The 21,250-nt window shown below is 46.9% G+C and overlaps 2 protein-coding genes across 2 annotated transcripts; both read left to right on the top strand.

The window, feature by feature from the left end:
- Window positions 1-226: 226 nt before the first annotated feature.
- On the top strand, window positions 227-2,374 carry LOC129735235 (uncharacterized). The gene has a single exon (XM_055700709.1). It carries the CDS (start codon window positions 375-377, stop codon window positions 981-983), a length of 609 nt encoding a protein of 202 aa, XP_055556684.1. The 5' UTR covers window positions 227-374; the 3' UTR covers window positions 984-2,374.
- A 1,611-nt stretch (window positions 2,375-3,985) lies between these two features.
- LOC102047097 (refilin-A) lies at window positions 3,986-19,557 on the top strand. Its single transcript, XM_005434558.4, has 2 exons — window positions 3,986-11,892; window positions 14,100-19,557. Exons 1-2 carry the CDS (start codon window positions 11,783-11,785, stop codon window positions 14,431-14,433), a joined length of 444 nt encoding a protein of 147 aa, XP_005434615.3. The 5' UTR covers window positions 3,986-11,782; the 3' UTR covers window positions 14,434-19,557.
- Window positions 19,558-21,250: the final 1,693 nt, after the last annotated feature.

The following is a 21,250-nucleotide window of genomic DNA, read 5'->3' on the forward strand; positions in this document are numbered from 1 at the left end:
CCCGTCCCGCCCAGCGCTCCCTGCCGGCGGGGCCGCCCCGGGCTCCGCCGCCCGTAAACCGGCCGCATCCCCCGTGGGGCTGTGTCAGGGCTGGCGCGGGGGGATCGGGCTTTTCCTCCCTTCCCTGGGGACCCCCTGAGGGGCGGGCAGGGCGCGGGCCGGGTGGAGGGACAGCAGCGGGGGCAGCCCGGTCCGGCTGGTGCTGGCTCTGCCCCCACAGCAGGCTCGGCCCGGGCTCCGGCAGGCTGGTGGCCGCCATCGGGGCTCAGTGGGGGCCCCCCGGGCTCCTTTCCCCTCCCCTCCCCTCCCTCCCTCCGCGGCGGGCGACGCTGGAGGATTTTCTCCCGCTGCGGCCCCCTCGCTGCCCCCCAGACATGGTAGGTCACCTACAGCTGCAAGGGATGGACGAGAGCCTGAAGGAGAAGAGCCGGGAAGGCTTGCTGGACAGCCCGGACTCGGGGCTGCCCCCCAGCCCCAGCCCCCCTTTCTACTCCCTCTCGCCCGGTGAGAGCCGAGCTGGGGGCAGCGGTGGTGCGGACCCCCCGGCCCCGGGGCACCGGCGAGAGGCCAAGGACGGCAAAGTGGTAAGAACCAATCCATGGGCGCTGGGCTCCATCCTCACCGGGCCCCGGGGGGGAGAGTGGCTGGCCCAGCCCGGGAGCGGGGGGCAGCAAGGAAGGGGCCTGTGCCCGCTGGGCTGGGGCACAACGGCTGCGTCCCCCTGGGTGCGCACCTGCCTGCGCTGGTGGATGAGGGTGTCCCGGGCGGTTGGTTACCCCATCGTGGTGGCCAGTGCCCCGTCATGGCTGCCAGTACCCGATTGTGGTGGCCAGTACCTTGTTGTGTCTGCCATCCGGCGTTGGCACTGCTGCTGGTGTGCCCAGGCAGGGGGCTGGCCCAGTGCTGGCCAGGGCTTTTCTGATAAACTCACAGAAATGTTGGCAGTTTGGCTGGATAAACTCTTAATAATGGCACGGGAGTGAAGCCCAGGTCTGACCCAGGCACCACTGCCTACCTGAAGAACTGTTAATTGCTTCGTGGTGACGCTGTCCTGCCAGGTAGATACAGGTTGGAGCTGCATCCGTCTGGACCAAGGTCGGGGAGTCCAGCTGCCAGCCATCCTTAACACCCCGGCATCCCTCGTGTGTTTTGTCAGGAGCATGGAGCCACATTTGCTGGAGCCCTGGCTGAAAGCAAGACAAAACTGTGGGTTAACCTGGGGCAGGGTACAGCCAGCTGTCTGGGGAGCTGGTAGGGAGACATGCTGTGAGGAAGGCTGTGTGCCGCTGCCCTTTGCTGGAGGAGCATTTTGTGGCATGAGCCTGCATGAAAGGCTTGTGTGCCGCACAGCCGAGCGGAGCAGGGTTAGTAGTTTGTAAACTCAGACAGCTGGCAGTAAGTGCTGTAGATTTTGGTTAGCCTGATGCAGTGCCAGTGGAGCAGTTGAGTGCAGAGTAGGATTGGGGTAGATTTATTACGACTATTATTCTGCTTTATTTTGTTTATTTCTATCCCTGAGCTACAAAAACTGTTTTTAAAACATGAAGTTCAGAGCATAAGCAGTGGTGGTGGAGGTTTTTAAAGGATGATGAAAGTTCTTCCCCAGGGATCTTTCAAAAAACTTTTTAACGTATATAAAAGACATTTGTAGGTGTATTCCACACAGTTAATTGGCTCCTATACAGAATAAAAACTGCAGCACAAATCTTTCCATGGAAAAAAATTATCTACCTATGGATCAGTGACAATTCAAACACTTCTTCCCAGTAGAGACCTTCTGCAGTGATTTTTCACACCCTCATTTACTTTATCATGTTCTAAGGCTATTTTAGCATATTATTGAAAACTGCCTCTTACTCCTGAACCTGCCAAAACCTTCCTCATGAACAATGACTCCTTCTCACCAGACTATGGTGGGTAGGGTGAGGTGTTAATTATGAAAATCAAATCTCAAACCCTCAAATGCTGTGGTTCCAAATATGGAGCTTTACCTGCAGATGACTGGGAGTGTGTGCCACCTTGATGGGACTGTTTGTGTACAAAGAGTTACCCACATGCCTCCGCTTGGGCAGAATCAAGCTGTTGCTATGTATTTGTAAAATAAAATATGGGAGGAAGATGAATGAAGGCTTACTGCACCAGAAAACAGCTGGGATGGAGGTGTCTGCAAAGCTCTCTAAAGGGGATATGACAGCCTCTGTTCCAGTAATTTGACAGTTGGCCACCACTCCTCCCAAGGAAGCCCTTAGATACTGAAGATGAAAGAGCATGAGGAAAAAAATCCTATTTCAGCTCTTGGGCTGTTAGAGGACTGAGAGTTTTAGTGCCTGACTCCAACAGGGTGGGGTGGGGGGGGAGTTATTCCTGTGACTTGTGTAAGGCAAAATTAAGTTTTCCAGGTTTGTTGTTTGTTCGTTTTTAAAAAAATTTTCATCATACATGAACGTGTTATGCATTTCTGAGGAATTAACACTGTAGATGTTTCCAAATGTTGTAATTGCATGGGTAGCCCTGGGCTGCTGTTGTTAGAGTATGGGTTTCATACATTGTGGATGTTTCCTTGCCCTTAGTAGGTACAGCAGGTTGCAGAGATCCTGACACTGAAACCAATTTGACTGTATTATTTGGAGTGGTGCAGGACTGTGCTCTTTAACTCTGTTTGGTATGCTGCAAAATAATGAAGTAAATTGGAACTTTCACTCTATTGGACTGTGCAGAGAGTTTCACATCTCATTTCCACCCTGCAAATACTGTACTTGCAGCTGTTACTAAGAAAGCAGGAAAAATGAGAGCATTGCTTGTTTCATACTTCTAAATTTCAGTGTCTAATTAGCTTTAATCTTGCCGTTTAACAAGGACTTGCAGATCTATGAGCAATTATGCAATCCGTGAATGTGCTTCTGTTTAACTCTACTACTCTGCTGTTCATCAGAGCATGCAGAATTGGCAAATCAATAATTGCAGCTATTTGCACACCAAGGCATGCTTTTTTTTAATCGCCTGTTACATTGGTGTTTGTTTTGCTTATGAACGTGACAGAGCCAGGAATGCAGCCTGCACTCTTTGTGTTGTAATACTATAAAACCATATACATGCTAAGTCACTAACGGCCAAAATTCTAGTATGTACAGTTACAATAAATTGCTGTCAGGTGAAGAAAACAACATTCCAGATCTGTGGGAAGTATTTCATGCTATTCCTTGCTGCAGACCTATCAAAACCACCAGTCTGAACCCAGTTGTGTTCTTTTGCAGTCAGCTATTTTGCTCTAACTTAACAAATATGTTGAAGCATTTTTCTGCTCTAGGACAGCTCTTATACAGACTAAAATGTGATTGCGTGCCCTTATTGAAGACTTCCTTGTGTGTAAAATCTGTTCTCTCTCTGCTTTGTGTTATTAACTGTGACTCTGAAAAAGCAAACTCTCTTCTCTTTAATAAGCACAACTTTGTTTCAAAGACAATGCACCATTTATTCACATTTAACCAGCCAATTTGGCTACAGCTTTGGGATCCAAGAAAATAGGAAAGGCAATTTAGGGCCAGAGTCATAAATACCACAAGTTCAACACCATTTAGGGACTCTTTTTCTTTGCATTTTACTTGCAGTGCAGGAGAAACTGGCTTTTACGTCTTTAAATAAAATCCATGTAGGGAATTTGTCAATTGTTTTGTGCTTAAATGCAAATATCCTAATGAAAATAGAAGGTGACTTTTAATCACATTTCAGATTAAAAAGGCAGAACTAGGTAAATTGATTCTTAGAACCTGGGTTACTGAATCCTCTAGGCTTTGTGTGTAATGCTGGGCCAAAAGGAACATAAATGCAGTGAAATAGATCTCTGATAATATGTACAAAGAAACAGTTGCCAGAAGGGTACCTCAAAGTAGCCAAATCTGCTTAGTTTTCCCTGTTATTGTTGCCCTGAAATACAGTTTTAGGCTACAAGAACTGCTTTTGAGCTGTGCTGAAGTAAGCGCTTTGCATTCAATAGCGTAACTCCTGATGGGAGATCAGGATCATGTTTGTCTGCAGAACTATCAGTCATGCCTTCTTGAAGCAGCAGACTTCTTATCCCTTCCCAACACTGTTGCCACTGCAATGAATTCCGCCACTGCAGCAAGTTCCTTTTTACCTGAAGGACTTAAGTATTTGTGCATTCAACCTTCCTCACTGAACACTGACTTCTGTAGGACTATATCCCAGTGGATCAGCTGTCAGATGAATGCCCCTACATAGGGAATTTCTACTTATGTTCAGGAGTTGTGTTGGACAAGTGCTGTGCCAGAATCAGTCTTGTGTGGTGGAAGGAGATTCCAGCTTCATCTCAAGTGCAGAGGATACCTTGGCACAGCCTTCACAGGCATGGTCCCAACAATGGGGTCCAGGTTGGCATGTGTGCCAACCCTATTGAATTTATGGCTGATATTAAAAAACAACCAAACACTTTCCTGATATGCTACATTTTGAAGAGCTCTTGGGTCACAGAGCCAGCATCTCATCCTACACTGAAAGTGCTCCAGGAAGGAGGACTGTCTTGTGAGGAGGACAGGGTGGGGAACATGGCCATCAAAGGGTTTCCAGGCAATATATAACTTCCAGACCTGCCAAGATGTACAGTAAAAGCACATGTGAGAGAAAGGCCCAGCACCCCAACCTGAGCCAGCCTGCAGCCCACACACTAAGTGGGTGACATGACTCTCCAAGCCTGTGTGGGTCCCAGCAGCTCTGGGGAAAGCCCCAGGCTTGTGGGAAGTGAGGCACCCATCTGGCACAGCAGCAGGGCTTACCTCAGGGGCTGGCCTTTGCAGCCCAGCATCCTGACCCACTTCTGAACTGCTCCCATGGGGTGGAATCCTGCAGGAATCCCCTGGCAGGGGTGGGCAGTGGTTTCAGTTTAACGCTGCATCTGCTCCTGGCACACGCAAACCTCACCTGGCTGTCCCCTGTCCCTCAGCCCTGTCCAGTTCTGAACATGCACCCGCTCCTTTTCCTCCATGGTTCAACGCCAGCGGCGAAGGAGGGGGAGTGGGTCGCTTCTGGGCAGATCTGGGGAACAGTCGTCGGGGTCTCATCATCTGCTCCGAAAACTGTGGCTGTATCTAGGGTGGTGTCTTCTAGGTGTTTAGTTTCCATTGTGTCCCTGAGCAATGCTGTGGACGATAAGCAAAGGAGCACCCATTTCCCACTTGGAAGAGAAAAGGGAGATAGGCAGGAAGGATATAATTCTTTGAAATAATAAAGCCCTGCTTTCTACCTGCAGTCTGCATTTACTGTTATCACCTCCAAATATAATCTCATCCAGCTCCAGTATAAATTGCTCGTAATGTGCAATACGTGAAGATATTGGGAAAATAAATGGTCTGTTAAACAAATACTGCTTATCAGCTAGAACGGAGAATGTAGATGTGTGTCAAATAACTCAGCCAGATCTTTCATTACAGCTGTAAATAACAGCTGAGTAAAGTGACATTTTCATGGACCTGACATGTTACCATAGTGGGAAAAAGTGGTGAGAGATTTGCTTATGCCCTAGCTAAGTTAGGAGCTGGGAATTAGGGAAACCATCATGTTTGCAGCCCTGATGCTTGGAAAACTCTTTCCCCTTACAGTCCCTAGGGATATAATGCCACATCTTAGTGCCTTCCACATAATGACCGTAGCAAAAGGAGTCGGTCAGTTCTGCTCTTTGTGCTTTCTGGAGAAGGTTTTTTGGGGGGGTTATTTATTTCAAGTGACATCAATTTCCTTTCCTTTTTGTTGCTTTGCTGCCTGGAATTTGGAAGCTAAAGAACAGTTGGTGCATTTCAGGCTAGTTTCATGGCACTTTTTTCCTTATCGTTGTTCACTATTTGATAACTCTGCTTCCATTCTTGTAAATTATCCCAATTACAAAGTATCTTAACAGAGCCCACTGACTCTAAATAACTGTTAGGGGTAAAATAACATTATTCTGCCCACTGTATTATTTTTGGTGTTGTTTGGAATTCTGCAATCTAAATACCCCTGGGAACCAGTCACTGAGATGGCACTCATGTCAGGTACGAAGCAATGACATGGAGCTGAAGGTTGTGTGTCCTAAAGTGAGAGCCCCCCACAATATGCCACCGCAAAGGAAGTGCTGTTGGTTAGCTGTAGACTGAATTCTCTTCAGCAACCAATTTAATCTGTGTTTGTCTATGTGCTACTTGAAAAAAGCAGAGTTTAGCAGCCCAGGCCATTACATGCCTGAAAGGCATCAGAGTTAAGACAGAGGGAAAAATGCAGCCAAGCAAGAAAGCACTTCAACTTTTTAATAATACTGTAACTCTTTGCTGGTTGAAACAAATTATGTGGTGGAAAGGAAATGAAAATGATAGCACATTTACTGCTTAATTTTCACCTTGGCTCTGTTCTGAGGTCCTAACATGCACATATGGGGCTTGCCTTTTAATCTTTCTAGTATCTTCCCTTTTACCTCCTCAGCCTTCCTGGACTACCAGACTCCTTTCCCTGTGTAGACATTACAGGGTTGTGGTGGCTTTTGCAGAGCTGCAACTGAGAAATAGCAGCACGGCTCCAGTTACTGGGGACAGATTAATCAGGTCCCAGCTGCAGCCTTCCAGCACAGTAACCCTAGGGTTTGTTCTTTGGACAGACAGACCTTGTCTGTGAATTACTTATGGACAGCCTGGTCTAAGGACACGTGGGTTTCTCTTCCTCACCACCAGTGACCCCCAGTAGTGTTGCAACAAACTCTGTTCACTGCCAGCCCATCTGTGGTGCAGGGCAATAAAGAATCTCACCTTATTTGTGAAGTGCCTGGAGATCGCTGAGTGATTGCTAGAAATGAGCCAAGGATCATAATTTTCTCAAGGGAGCTCAGCAGTCCAGTGTTCCTCTTCTTTCAACCATTCCTGTGCAGAAGGAAAAAGAATTGAGTCAGTATTTTTTTTGACAGGCAGAACATTTTTGTTCTGTTTTTACCTTAAAACAGATTGGAAGGAGCTGGTGTCAAACTGTTGCCAAAAAGCCAGCTTTTGATATGTGCCAAGCATATAACATTTCAGCTCCAAAGACAAATCTTTTGGAAAGCTCATATCCCCTGTTCCTTACTTCCCAACTCCAGGTGAGATGCAGGAGCAGACATTTCAGAACATCACTGGAGGTAAAACAAAATGTCATCTGAAGTGCCTTCCAGTTGCTGCAGTGTAAAACCTCTTAATGACCCTTTCACTCTGTTCAGTTGCTTGGTTGGTGAGCAGACTGCAGGGTCTTAGGATGATTTCTGTTTTCAGACTGCGCTTTGCAAGTTATTTACATCTTCCATGTGCAGACTTGCAGGTGACTTCAAGGTTTCTGACCTGCAGCAGCTCATGGTACTACTCGTGGTAGATAAGTGGGAATCTGTAATGGTCTCTTACGAGTGGTAGAAGTTCATGGCTTTGGCTTGCCAAGTCCATAATTGTTGGAGCTTTCTAAATGAATCAAGCCAAGCCTGCAGGTCTGAAGCTGGCGGTTGTTTGCTGCATATGAAATGCATTAGGAAATGAATGCCTTTTGTCACCCTTCCCTTGCCCTGAGCAAGGTAAACTATAACCCACAATGGAAACAGTCTCATCACCACCTCTCCATCCAGAACTAACCTGGAGAGGACTTAATCCAGCTGTCACCAAATTCGGTGGCAACTTCTTGACTCTGATTGATTGTCATGCATGACAGAGCCTCGTTTCTCCATGCACACTGGTGGGGTTTCTGCAGCACATCCTTGTTTCCTGTGCCCTGCCACGGGACACATGATTTCCCTGCCATGGGACATGTGATTTCAACAGGCACCATTTGCCTCTGTGCCCATGCTCTGACTGAGCAGCACCCTGGCACCCTGCACTGTGCAGCCTGTCCCCATACAAATGCTGGGGGCCAAATAACCCGGCCATGTTCCTGCTGGAACATTCCACAGGAAGGACCTCGCCTTCTGCATCCTCATCTCTAGGTATGTTTAGACCATGCTTAGTGTCAGCATATGTTAGCAAGAAGTGTGAAGATCTGCTTGCCTGGAGGCACTGAAAAAGCTTCTTTGAAACTGCTTCTTTAAAACTGCACTTTACAGATCCCCTTTTGGAATGGTTAAGAAATTTGGATTTCTCCTGCATTAATCTAGGCAAGAAGCTCGTGGCTACCATTCCACCCAAGTTTGTTACTTGCATTCTAGCAAGCTAGTCTGGATCTGAAAAGCATCTTAATTCACAGCTGTTCCATATTACCCAATCTTCACTTGTCCCTGGCCAGTAAAGTAAAGAAGGTACTTGCATAGCCTAAACTCACAGTAAGACAACATTGGGGTGCCTATGCAGCTCAGACAAGTGCCTCCCAGCCTTTTTTCTGGTTATCTAAGTTTGCAATCAGTTTTGACAGCACGGCCTGAAAACATTGGTTGTTTAGAAGCTGGGACAGAAGAGCCTTCCCAATTCCCTTCTGCCTCTCCACTTTTTGGATGGTTGATACAGAGTGTGAAACTGTCTTTGGTGGCTGTGACCTGCTTTCCCCGATAGGGGAAACAGCAAACCACCAGCTTGCTGGTTACACTCAGAACTACTGCCCCTTCCCAGCCAAGGTGAGCATGGCAAAGGCTCCCCAAAGGCAGTTCATGAAGAGAGCAGGGTGTACGGAGCACTCCATATGCACTTTCTTAGGCTGCCAGTCACACAAAAGAAGATGGAGCTGGGCATGGACGTGGGTGCATGCCCTCCGAAAAAAAATCTGTGTGGTCCTGGAAGAGGCAGTGGTAGTTTAAGGCTTTCCTTTCAGAGCCTGTTGCAAACCTGCACCCTGTTCAGCAGCATTGTCTTCGGAATATAAAAGCCCAAACCACTTAAAATTCAGCATTGTTTTGTGAGAGTCATGGTTCATGGTAAAAATAGGACATTCAAATATTTATCAGTTAAGAGGTATCATACCTTTAGGTCTGCTCTTCATGTTACAGGACAAGGCCCACCTTTCTGCCCTCTGCAAATCCAGTGTTTCATCTAGGAAGCTGGAAACACCTGCTGAGCTGAGCTTTTCAAAGGGAGGGTCGGAGGTGATAATTTTCTCACCTCACCTGCAAGCAGAGACCAGTTTGGGGCCTTTTGGACAAGACCTCCTCTTAAGTGGGCCCAGTGTAAAAAGAGGGCAGGTTCTCAGCTGGAGTTTTGCCAATGTCAAGTATGGCCACAGGAGTATAAAGACAAAGAGAAGTCTCCTGAAGAAGGGACATGTATCCCCAGCCTTTCTTCCTTCACCAGTTAAAGCAATGTGCATCTCCCTGCAGGTGAACCCCCAAAAGGCCACCTTGCCTGCTGTTTTCAGAGCCCACGAATGCATGTGCACGTGGTGTTGGACTCCTGCGCCCAAATGAACCTCTCCTCATGTACAAGATCTGTTTAGGAAGAGCTCTGGCCTTGTGCAGACTGTTAAAAGCTGGAAATCTGCACCCTTGTGAACTAAGGCATGTCTGATGTAAACAATTTCACATTTCAGAAGCAAAGAGCTTTATTTAAGACCAGAAAGCCTGCCCTTTCCCTCCCCTGTGAAGAGTGTTGAAAGCAGTCCAAGAATGAACTTTGCCTTTTGACTAGTGTTTGGTGGTGAGGGTGTCTATATATATGTATATATTTTTTTTCCCCCATACCTATGCAAATACTGTCTTTTTTTTTGACAATGGAACAGAAATATTAAATCAAAAAGAGGAGTTGGCCCTTTTACTTTACAGTTTAACACAGTAGTAAACTGCAGGGATAATTCAGTGTGGAAAGGGTAAACAGCTTTGTGGCTTTGGGACACAGAATTGAAGGGCTTGGCAAATTCAGATGAAGCAATGACATTTTTTGCCTTAGCCTAAGGCAGAAAGCCCAAGCCACTAGAGAAAGTCAGACCTCAGCTAGTGGGATCTGATGCTGTTGAGTGGACTCATCAGAGCTTTGCCATTTAACACCAGCATGAAGGATAAACTGGCAAGCATTTGGGGACCTGTGTGTTGTACAGGGTAGGGCACAAGCTGCAATACCTCTTACCCAGCACTGCCAGTAGGAACCAGGTCACAGCTCCAGTGTTCTCTCCTCTATCACCCAACCAGAAGATGCTCAGCAAGGTAAAAAGGAGTAGCATGCAAAGAGCAAGCCAATACAAGAGCTGTGTCCTCAGCTACCATCAGTGGATTCTGTGAGTCCTGAGATGATCGTACTGATTTACACTGGTGAAATATGGCTGTGGTTCTAGCACATACAGCCTACACATGGTGGAAGGCAGAAAAACTCCATGAACTTTTCAGCCATCTGGACACCTCTCAACCCTGCACAGAGACTGCTAGCCATCTCCTTTAAAGACATCCTGTGTCCCCGTCTGTCATACTGCTGACAGAAAAGTGGTAGCAGGGACCAAAACCTGCAATGATATTTTTCCAGGAGGGCAGGATTAGGCTTAATTAGCTGCTGGGCTTGGTCCAGACACCAAACACAGGATCCCTATATTTGGGAACTGATATTTAAGAGCACTCCAGTATAGAGAAGTAGGATTACTCATTTTTGTGGTGGGCAGAGGAGCCTAGGCTGGACTGTGACAATTTGTCAGAGTAACTTCAGGGTGTAATTAGTCTTAAAAGTCCAGGTTTCAGTGTCATGAATTGGAGCAGTTCCATTCATTGAAAAGTCCTGGCTTGAAGCTGGTTTCCTGCACTGCAGAGGCCGCAAGATGCCCCAGCGTCTCACCCCACACTCAGCCGTGCACAGTTAACTGCAGTGTCCCTTGGAGCATGACACCGTTTTTGGCACAGAGACTTCAGCAAGTCTACCACTTGCCACGCTAGATCGTTTCAAGGGATACATTATTTTCAGCATATATATATATGTATATAAATACATACACACCTCACCTCAGTAGATGAACATCCTTTAAGTCAGCAGACAGGCCCTATCTGTGTTACATCAGACTTGGAGCACTTCACCATGCTGGTGCACTTGGCGTTGTTGTAAGACTTGTTTATTCATAACAGTGAAGGCAACATCAGGACTAAAGAAAACCCACAAACAATTACAATTCTTATGAGATACAAGAAAGGAAGAAGGAAAGGAAGGGCTGAATTTCAACGGACAGATCCTGCAGCATGGAGCACCGGAGATGTGGGCAGAGCTGCTTACCTGGGAGATGTGCTGCGCAGAGGGCAGTGGTGGTGGTGGTGGGTGGAGGGCAGCATCAGCCCTGGGAGCTGGAAGTCAGCCTGAATATTGACACAGCCACGAGTGGCAGATCAGAAAGTCAGGGCATCTTAAATACAAGGCCTGAGCAAGGCTTCTCTATGTGAGGATGGGGGTTAATGGCCCCGTTCTCTGTCAGCCACCTCAGGGCTGTTTTTTGGCAAATTGACAACGGTGCTCCCCTTTCAGCGTGGAGAACAGTGCCTTCCTCCATGCCATCAACACTCCGCTAGCCTGGGGCCCTGCTACAAACCTGGAAGAGACAGGGACTGCAAAGGAGGAGCTGAGTGACGCTGAGAGTGCAAGCAAGGCGAGCTTAGCTTGCATGAAACAAAGTTGGTTCTGATGCTGCTGCCACAGTCACCTGTTCTCATTGCCAAAGAGCCTGTCACTTGCAGTGTACCCACAGGATTCCGGGGAGATGGAGTTCAGCAGGGTTGGAGGCACTGGTGTCTCCTACCAGCACTGAACGCGTTGCTGCTGGCTGCTCATCTGCTAGCCACAGCACATTATGAACTGTGCCAGCCTCAGCTGTTGTGCCCCAACACTTGCTGTGCTCTTCTTCCCTGCAGATGCCTTACCTGCTCCTGAACCCATCCATGCCAGAGATGAGGCCTCGAATGCATCCTGTGTTTTTTGGAGAAAGCATTGAGGTCAGCCCTGAGCCTGTGCAGGAAATCAGGTACAGATGGGACTGGGTGGGTGAGTGAGTGGGGATTTCTGTCTTTTTTCTGGTGCTTTTCCTTCTGCAAAAAATTAAAATGTGTTACAAATGGGGATCATGGTTATTTTGATGGGAAGGGAGGTACAGGTGGGAGAGTAATACCTGAATGAAAGACACTGACAGCAGCAGAGACGGAGGGGTGGAGGCAAGAGATGGAGGGAGGTCCTAAGAGGTCCCAAGGCTTTCTCCTTCTAAGGCCAACTCAAATCCAAGGCTATGAGAGAAAACCATTACCACCTGTAGGCTTGATGGCCTCCACCAAGTAACCTGATGATCTTCATCCTGTTCCCTGCTGACTTATATCCTCAGAAGCAGCAACACCCTTGTAATTGGCACCTGTTTTTGTTAGCCCTTGCAGCAGAGAAACCCAACATGAGACCAGACCACAGAGACAGAATGAGGTCCTCAGGAGATGGTCCCTTAAAGCAGCGATGGAGGTGTTCTGGCCTCTTGTGGGGCTGGTGTTGCTGATGGATAAATGGTCTTGTCTCTTCTTTGCTTTTTTACTGGTGTGGAATGCACTGTGCAAACAGCATGGAGCAGTTCCACACAGCTTGGGGCAGGGTTGGTGGGAGGACTGTAAACCAAATTCCCACCCCCCACAACCTATGCAAACGTCTCTCTGGAAATGTACCCCAGTAAATCTCTGCTTGCTGAGGAACTGCCAGCGGGCATGTTTTTATGGTGATTACATCGGAGTCTTGTTTTATGTGTGCTGAATGACTTGCTTACACCCTAGCTGTGCAAAATACATTACTGCAGCTCAGATTACATGCAGTGCACAATCAGTCAACCCCCCTCAGGCTGGAGGTAATGACAAGCACACACCCAGCTTTTAATCTTTTTTTATAGGGAGCTGCACATTCCTTGGCTGCTGATTGCTGGAGGAATGAACGTTTGGGGAGTGGGGAAAACAAGTGAAAGTCCTGCTGCTCCCTATGGCCAGGGATTCTAGGAAAAGCCCTTTACGTGGTCTGGTGTCCATATATCCCTTCTGGATGCCTACAGGAAATGGGCAGGGCAGTGACATCCCACATTTTGTAGGTTCTTCATCTGCAGCTTTTGACATGACCAATTCCTTTGAGACCAGTGGCTGGGATGTTGGACAGCCATAGCCCACAGCATCCCTTCACTTTACCTGCTATTTAACCATTGCTTGGGTTTCCTGTAGGCCCCAACAAGCAACCTTCACCCCTCGTCTCCCAGCACTCTGATTTTAGCTAGGTGAGATTTGTGCTCTGATGGCAAGGCAATATAAAGAAAAAAAGACAAACGCAGCTTTGACAGCTCAACAAGTGACAATTACACCATGTTTCTGCCATCTATGAAAACTGTATTTATGGCATTGTTTTCCTCCCAGGCTAGAGCCTGCATGGACGACAGGGCCTGTGAAAGCAGCAGCAGGCATGCTGTGTTAAGTAGGCATCCCCTGACCCCAGTGTGGCATCCCATGCCCGTGGCCCACCAGCCACATCTGTGCAGCCCAGTTACTGGGGCAGTGACCCCCCCAAGACTAGCACTAGCAGTAGGGAGTGTGGTGAGACCATGAGTCAGTGATGAGGAGACCTTCGTTTCGCAGGAGCCCTCAGCATTTCAAGTTGATGCTGCATGGTTGCGCTTATTGAAAATGCTCAGGAAAATGGTGGATCAGGAATTTTCCAGGGATTTCAAGCCTTTCCCGCACAGTCCATGGATGCATGCCCAGTCCTCAGCCTCTGACCTATGCCAGCTGAAGGGTTTCACTATCTCTTGATGATTTGCTGTGCTAGCAGGGTGTTTGCCTCCAGTGTAGCCCTCAAGGTTGAGCTGAGGCCCCAGTGATGCTCCCGGAAGAAACCAGAGGAAGAAATGGGTTGCTTGGAGCCTCTGCAACAAGGTTTTTTCTACCCAGGCATGAGCAGGCAGGCCTGGTTCTCTGTGCACATGCCCTGGTGAAATGCTGAGATGGATTCACAGCAAGGTGGGGTTCCACCAATATTCACCAGCAGGAAGGAGTCCTCTTGGCCCTCTGTTTTGGGTTGTAGGGTTGGCAGCTGCCCTGGCCAATTTCTGTGCGGTGAGAGGTCATAAACGTTGCCAGCTCCGAAGGGTTAGAGAAGAGTCCTGCCTGTCTTCTCTCCTTTGCTCCCTGGGCTGTGTTCCTGATACCTCGCTGTCCTTTGTAGGTGCAATTCCGAGGTGAAGTACGACTCTGAGAAGCATTATCGGGATGACATCTTCTACGGCCCCATTCCTACTGTCACTGCCTACAGTGAGACAGTCATTGCTGCTCCCAATTGCACCTGGCGGAACTACAAGTCCCAGCTGATCTTTGAGCCCCGCCAGAAGCCGCTGAGGTTTCAGAGCACGACCATCATTTTTCCTAAGCGTGCCAAGAACATTTACCGGACCACCCTCAACTACAGCTTGGGTTGTGCCAAGCGTTGGTTTGCTTCCAGTGTGCAGCTGGAACTCTGCGAGGAAACCAGCCCGTGCGTCATCTACAGTGAGACCCTCTGATCCGCCCTGCCGCTGGCAACCTTGTGACCTCAAGGAGGCTGTGGCCTTTGCTGTCTCTGGCTGGGTCTTCATTGATGGCAACTGAATATTAATGGCTGGAGAACACGTTGTCTTGGGTGAGGCTGAACTGGCTGGGAGGAGGCTTGCAGGGCACGGGATGGTTTTGATCAGTGAGAGGCTGGCTTGTATTTTGCGACGTTCCTGACATTCATGATCTGGATTTTATTTTTGTTTTTTTTCCAAGCATATCTATTTTTGACTTGTGTTTAGATGAAATCAAGATGACAAAGGACCCTACTACCCATACCAGAGTGCTGCCTTGTGAGCTCTATAGGTCTCGCCTAGGACATAGGTGAGACTCACTGTAACCTTCAGAGTTACTTTGATCTTTGCAAAGGGAAGACCAACTGCAGAGTCAGTGTCCAGTCTGCCCAGCACACACCAAGCCAGGTTTAGAGTTCAAGTACAGAGGAGGCAGTTATTTGTATCAATACATCACAGCTTGCTCCAACAGCTCATCTGGGAGATAGCTGCAGTATTACACCACTGCAGTAACCTTACTGGGAGGAGAGGGGACTGCCACCAAGAAAAAGAGGAGGAACACAAGCACACGGTGCTCTTGCTAGCAGCTAGATGTTTATCTACCATAGCAAGGCACAGCACAACCAGGAGATGGGAGAAAGGCCAACCCTGACACATGGCCACCTGTTCTGTGAGCCCAGCCAAGAGTCTGCAGGGGAGACTGAGGAACCTGAATAGCTGAAGGGCTATTTTCTAAAAGTGCCCGAGTGATTTAGGAGCCCAGTGCTCTTTTTCAAAAGTACTGTCAGTCCAAGTGTGCCATGCTGTTCGTTGTCTTGAACACCCCATTTATAGGGATCTTTACGCACTTGCAGCCCTTTTGAGTTTCAGGGTAGGGCTGTATTGCAGAGAGGAGTGCAGACAGGGAGATGCCAGAGCAGGGTTAACTCATGAGCAAGGCTGCTCACCCTCTCAATAGTTTCCATACCTGTGGCGTGCACAGCTTCACTGACTGTGGAGGAGCAGCCAAACTTTCTCAGCGTAGAGCTTGAAGGATTGAAGAGCCCAAATCCATCCAGGTTTTCCTTAATCAGCCAGGCTGTAGCAAGTCAACAGCACTTCACAAAGAGCTGAGCTGTCTCTGCAAAAGGATCAAGAAACACTGAGAGAGCAGGAGTCACTACAGCCATCCTAAGATAAACCATTCCCCACTGGTGAATCACATCTCCCAGAATCTCTTGACTCTGGTAGCTCACTGAAAATCTGCAAGAGCCTGGATTCCCACAAACCTATAACCTTTGAAAATAGCATGGAATTGTCTCAAAAAATCTTACCAAGAATTTTTGCATGCTGCTCGGAAGAGTCCAGACTTAGAAAATAACCACACAGCTCCAGAAATCAGTTTCCAGCTTTCCCTCTTCTAAACTTTCCATTTTGTTCCTGACTTGCTGCGAGTCTGATCGAGTTATTTCAGAACACAACTGAGCAGCCAAGTCAGAAAACCTATTAACAATGTCAACAAGACAGAGCTGATTGCCCAGAACAGTTGACGCACAAACCCACAGAGATTAAAAAAAAATAATCTGAAAAACTTAAAAAAAAAAAAATTAAATAATGACTTACAAAGATACTTTTTCCATCAGTTTCAAAAGGCAATTGGTAAATGTGACCAGAACCATGACCTTTATGAAACAGAGTTCTCTTGTTTAAAATGAAGCACATTTTTTCCACCAGAGGTAAATATAAGGTCTTTCTATACAAACTTAAATCCTGACAGCTGAAGCATCATTAGTATTGAAAGATGTGGGCTATGGCAGCGATGAACTCCCTCTCTATTTGGGAGTTAGGACTTGGTAGGGAGAAATCTCTCAAAGGATTTCCAAGGCTTCCACCTACTGTTGAATTCTTTTCAGCAACACAGATACAAGGATTATATTTGTTATCGGTCAGATTTTGCTGTCACTGACTGTCAGCATCAAAGCCTGGAAAACCAGCATTTGCCTCCAAAGGGACGATGATGCCTGAAGCAACCCTTCTCCCCAGAGCTCCTGCAAGCATGAGTGTTGCAGAATTAGCTTAGGCAGCAGGGCAGTTGAAGTGAGGATAAATGTAGTCCCAGTGCAACGTGAGCTGGCGATGCACTTACTTGCTAGCACGTATTGGGGCCTATCCTGTTTCGCCAAGTGCTGGTGAGCGAGTCTTGTGACCAGTGGAAATTCTCATCTGCCTTCCTGGGTACATCCTAAAGGCTCAGAGGGCTCTTTCCATGCACCTGTGAGAGTCTGTAGCAAAGCGGGGAGGTTTCCAAGCTGAGCGCCAGTGTAATCCAGGTTCAAAAGCAGGGCCAATATTCATGCCCAGGAGATCCCTGCATGATGACAGATCAGATTGCAGGCATCTCCACCGAGCAAGCATGGAGGCAGGCTGACCTCAACGCCAAAGGGATGCCAGAGACTCCATATTCTGACCATACATCAGGCTTTTCTCCTGTTAACAGTTGGATTATCCCCCTGCTCCAAGCACAAAATCGAATTTTGATCTTGCTGGTACTTGAGCAGGACAGGTTTTCACCAGAAATCTCTTTATTATGGCCAGCTGCAGGCTTCTGCCTGCTTTAGTCTGCTGTTAGTTCTGCTTCATAAACATTGGCTGCGACAGAAAAAAAAGAATTCAAAGAAAGATGAAAAACTAGTGGGCAAATACAAATCTTGTGGAGAGACCTGAAGCACAGCCTGTCACCAGGCAGGGAGGGGGGCTGCTAAGGCAAAGTCTCACAGGTGGATGGTAGGGTGCAATGGAGGGCTGCATCCTTGGCGCAGCAGGGTCCACACACATCCAGGCCAGGCCTCTCTGAAGCTTTTTGTTTTCTTTTCTTTGCAAATAGATAAGAAATGACCTAACATGCTCCTGCTCCTTTAAGCTTCAGCAGTTTTTCTGGTTTTACCATGTCAGGAAAAAAAGACACAGAGTAGCTTGGGTTTCTAGGCTGCTGAACATGCTTTGAGCTCTGGAGCCATGGACAGGCCATGGTGGGCTACCACCCTGGACCACATCCAAACTATGACATTGCCAAGTATCTGAGACCTGTAGAACATTTTGAAAAATACCTTCTTATATGGTGTCTCCCATGGGCCCATCACAGGCTGCTTTTCTTCTCAGAGAAAGCTGGAATTGGAACGGGACTTTGTTTTTCCTGAGGACAAGAAAACCACAGAGGGTCAAGCCTTCACCCTTGCCTGGTTGCAGATCCCACCTTCCCCACCCACCCTCTGCCCCTATTGCTCCTATCCCTGTGGCTGGGTTAGGTGGTGGTAGAAGAGCAAAAGTTCATGTTGCTCATGACTGGGAAAAGTGATGACTTTTTTTTCTTTTGCTTAAACACCAGAAACTGACTTTTGTGTGTGTGTTGCCAATTAAGAATCACACCAAGCAGCCAAGACGTGTCTTACCTGTTGCTGTGTCTGTACATCTAAAAGGAACGGTTAGTCCCACTAGAGATGTGTTTTTCTTTTAAGTGGAGCATTATTAATCTCAGCCAACAGATCTTTGTTCATGTATATTTGCTCGAAGATACAAATGATAAATTTATAGTATGGAAATGCTGCGTACAAAGGTGAGTTTCCTCAAGCAGCTGGAACCATGGCTACATGCTTCCTCCCCAGGAATCTAATGTGGCTGATGCCCACAGTCCTATAAGCCTGATGGGTGAAGTCAGACTGCCTTTAAGAATTATTTTCCGTCAATAGTTATTTTTGAGATCAGTTTTTCGGATGGAGGTGGGGGGGGAGGAAGGTTGTTTTTTTCAATATGGAAAGTCACTGTCTCAAAGGTGCGGTGTCTGCCCTTCATCCTCTTCATTCCTGTGATTGTTTCACCCCTGAATGCAACAGAGCATGCTTGTGTTTGGTCTGCCTGTGTTGCTGTCATTGCATTTGGGGCCAAAAGGAGGGAACCCTAACTAAATACTGAACTTTCAGAATCTGCAGAATACTTTGCACAAACCACAGCGAACAACTTTGACCAAAACAGTTTACTGCTTCTTTTGTCTTTAATCTTTTTTTTCCTTTTTCTTTCTTTTTTTCTTTCTCTTTTTTTCTCCTAAGCCAGCTCTACTTGTCTCAATGTGAAATACAGATTCGCACCCTAGGTGCATACTTTCTGGGAATGATGAAACGAGGTTTGGGTGTTGATAGCAGTGTTTGAGTGAGCTGCTGGTCAGAGAAGTGAATGCTATTTACTATTTATGTTAAGTGTGTCTTTAAAAAAATGGGAAAGGTCACTAGAAGGCTAATGAGCAAAGGACTTTGTAGAACAAACTGAAGACTAAAGACTGCGTGAATCTGGTTTAGAGGCAAATGGTTCTCTGGGTGATCATTGTGAGCTAGGATATTTAGCCATTTTAGTTTTAACCTGCCTTTTTTCTGTAGGGAATGGCATCCTTGCCTGCCTTAGAGCTGAAACAAGATCGGATCCATCATCTGTCACAGTCATTCAGTCCCACTGAAGTCTGTGAGCATCAGTGTTCCCCAGGCTTGCGGGAACTGTGTGTATCAAGCACACATGCACAGAGCTGTGTCTCTGTGGAGGTGGGGGAACACACTATAGGGAATGATGGATCTTGTGGGATACTCACATTTCTACGGCCTTACAAACTCAGCTCCCTGAGGATCACCTCATCACTCACAAATTGATCTGTTCTGAACATCTCCCCTAAAGCTCTCCTATAACTATTGTATTTTATAAGTCTTGGGAGGCACTAATTCTTTTTCAGGTACTGTAATGGCCATCAAAATGAGCAAAGTATCCTACCATGTGAATTGTGACCTGAAGATGGGGTTGAAAGGTGTTTGAAGGTTAGAGAAGGAAAAAGAGAACTTATAACTGGTGGAAATGCATAAGGATGTGTCATATTTTTATTTTTGTAAGTCTGATTCTTTAAGTGCTTGTAAAGTACTTTACTGTTGTATATGTGGTGATGCAGTAGTTCACAATATCCTTTTATTTTTATATATTCCCCCTCCACAATAATCCCTTTCTGTTCAACTCATAGAGAGTAATTTAAGAAGACAAAATTTATATATCATAATAAAATGTTCAAACTATCATGCTGATGTATCCAGAATTTCCTCCCCCTTCCTTATCCATGTACTTGGTGCTTAATGCCCCTTTCCCATCCAGAGGGAATGTTTTTGGCGTGTCCCTCTTACCTGTGGGTTTCAGCCCAGCTCCCCATGGTTGGGAGGCTGTGGTGTCAGGCAGTCAGTGCTGTGATGTGTAAAACCTGCTCTATCATATATGCCCAGGAAGAGTTGAAAAGCAGAGGGCACAAAACTCATGCTTCTTGCAGAAGCAGTTTTACCTTTCAAAATATCACTGGTCAGCAGTTTTACCATTTCTTCACTTGAAATTTCCCTTTTCCTGCTTGATCTTGTTCTACCCAGCTATGAAGCCTGGTGTTCAGTCTAGATAATTCCTCTCACAGCTTTTCCATGGCCTTCAAGAGGAGGAAGAACCACCATAGCGCTCATTTCATATCCAGCTATCCATGTCCTAGTACAGTATCAGGACCCCTGCTACATCCTGGCTTTCCAGATCATGAAGGCAGATGGGTTGCATCAGAGCTAAACCCCTGTCTGGCCATGAAGTGCGTATTAAAGCCATTGCTGTAAATGCCTCAGGCTCACCAGCCAGCTATTAGTAGGGCGCTCAGCTGTCTTCCAAGACCTAAGATGTCTGCAGGGAGAATCTGACACTAATCCTTATGGAAAAATCACATTGGATTTATAGGGATGAAGTCAATAGGCTTGGACGAAAACGGCTGTTAAACTCTAAGGGATGGAAAGGAGGAAAGGCATGTTAGGCAAGAGGCTTGCTTCAGGTGCACGGGAAGTGCCCATGTCCTCATCCCAGGCTTTTTGACACAAATCACAGCTGAACTGCTCCTAGAATGAAGAATGGGAGACATGCTTATGCTCAAGCACCTGAGGAAACACAGCTTGGAGAAGGCAGGGCATGTACAAGACTGGGCGAGTTCAATGGTTGAAACCCAAATGCCAGATGAAGGACATGTGCATCCACTCCTGTTATTTAAATAAAACCAAAAAATGTGAATGCCGTCCAATGAAGATTCCTGAGGTGGCAGCTAAATCCTCAGCAGCAAAAGCAGTATTAGATGCAGGATATGTGTTTTGGCAAGTGTGCTTAGATGAGCTAACCCCTAAGCTAGTGGCTTTTACTGTGCTATTTGAATGTTGTAAATTTAAGCAGATGATGCTTGGTATTAGTTTTGCTCCTGGGATATTTCAGAGAGTAATTGCACATATCTCTGAGGGATTACAAGGTGCTGAAGTTATAATGGATGGACTTCGAATTTAGACTAGACGCCTTTATGAACAGAAGCAAAGGTTTAGGGTGGTTTTACAGACAGCAAGTATACTAAGTGTAAAATGCTAAAAGCCTCACCTAAAAGAAGTTGCTGATAATGGGCAACTACAAATTAAATGATAATAAACCTCCACATGCTGGGATCCCCATTCTACTCAAGAAAGCAGAGCTGTAAGGGAACAATAGATGCCTTCATCAAATTTGATTCCGTAGCTATGTACAATCAACAAACAGTGGAGAAATTAGCCAGGGAAGAACCTTACCTGATGCTGGAGTGGTAAAACCTTCCCGCTGCTGCCAAGCCTTCAGCTTGGAACTACCACATGCAAGAACTTGGGCTTGGTCTCTGCTCCTTGTGCTCAGCAGATGGCAATGTCACAGCCTGGACCTGAAGAAGTGTCTTTGGAAGATC

Source organism: Falco cherrug, chromosome 1 (assembly GCF_023634085.1).
Source record: "Falco cherrug isolate bFalChe1 chromosome 1, bFalChe1.pri, whole genome shotgun sequence".
Classification (NCBI taxonomy): domain Eukaryota; kingdom Metazoa; phylum Chordata; class Aves; order Falconiformes; family Falconidae; genus Falco; species Falco cherrug.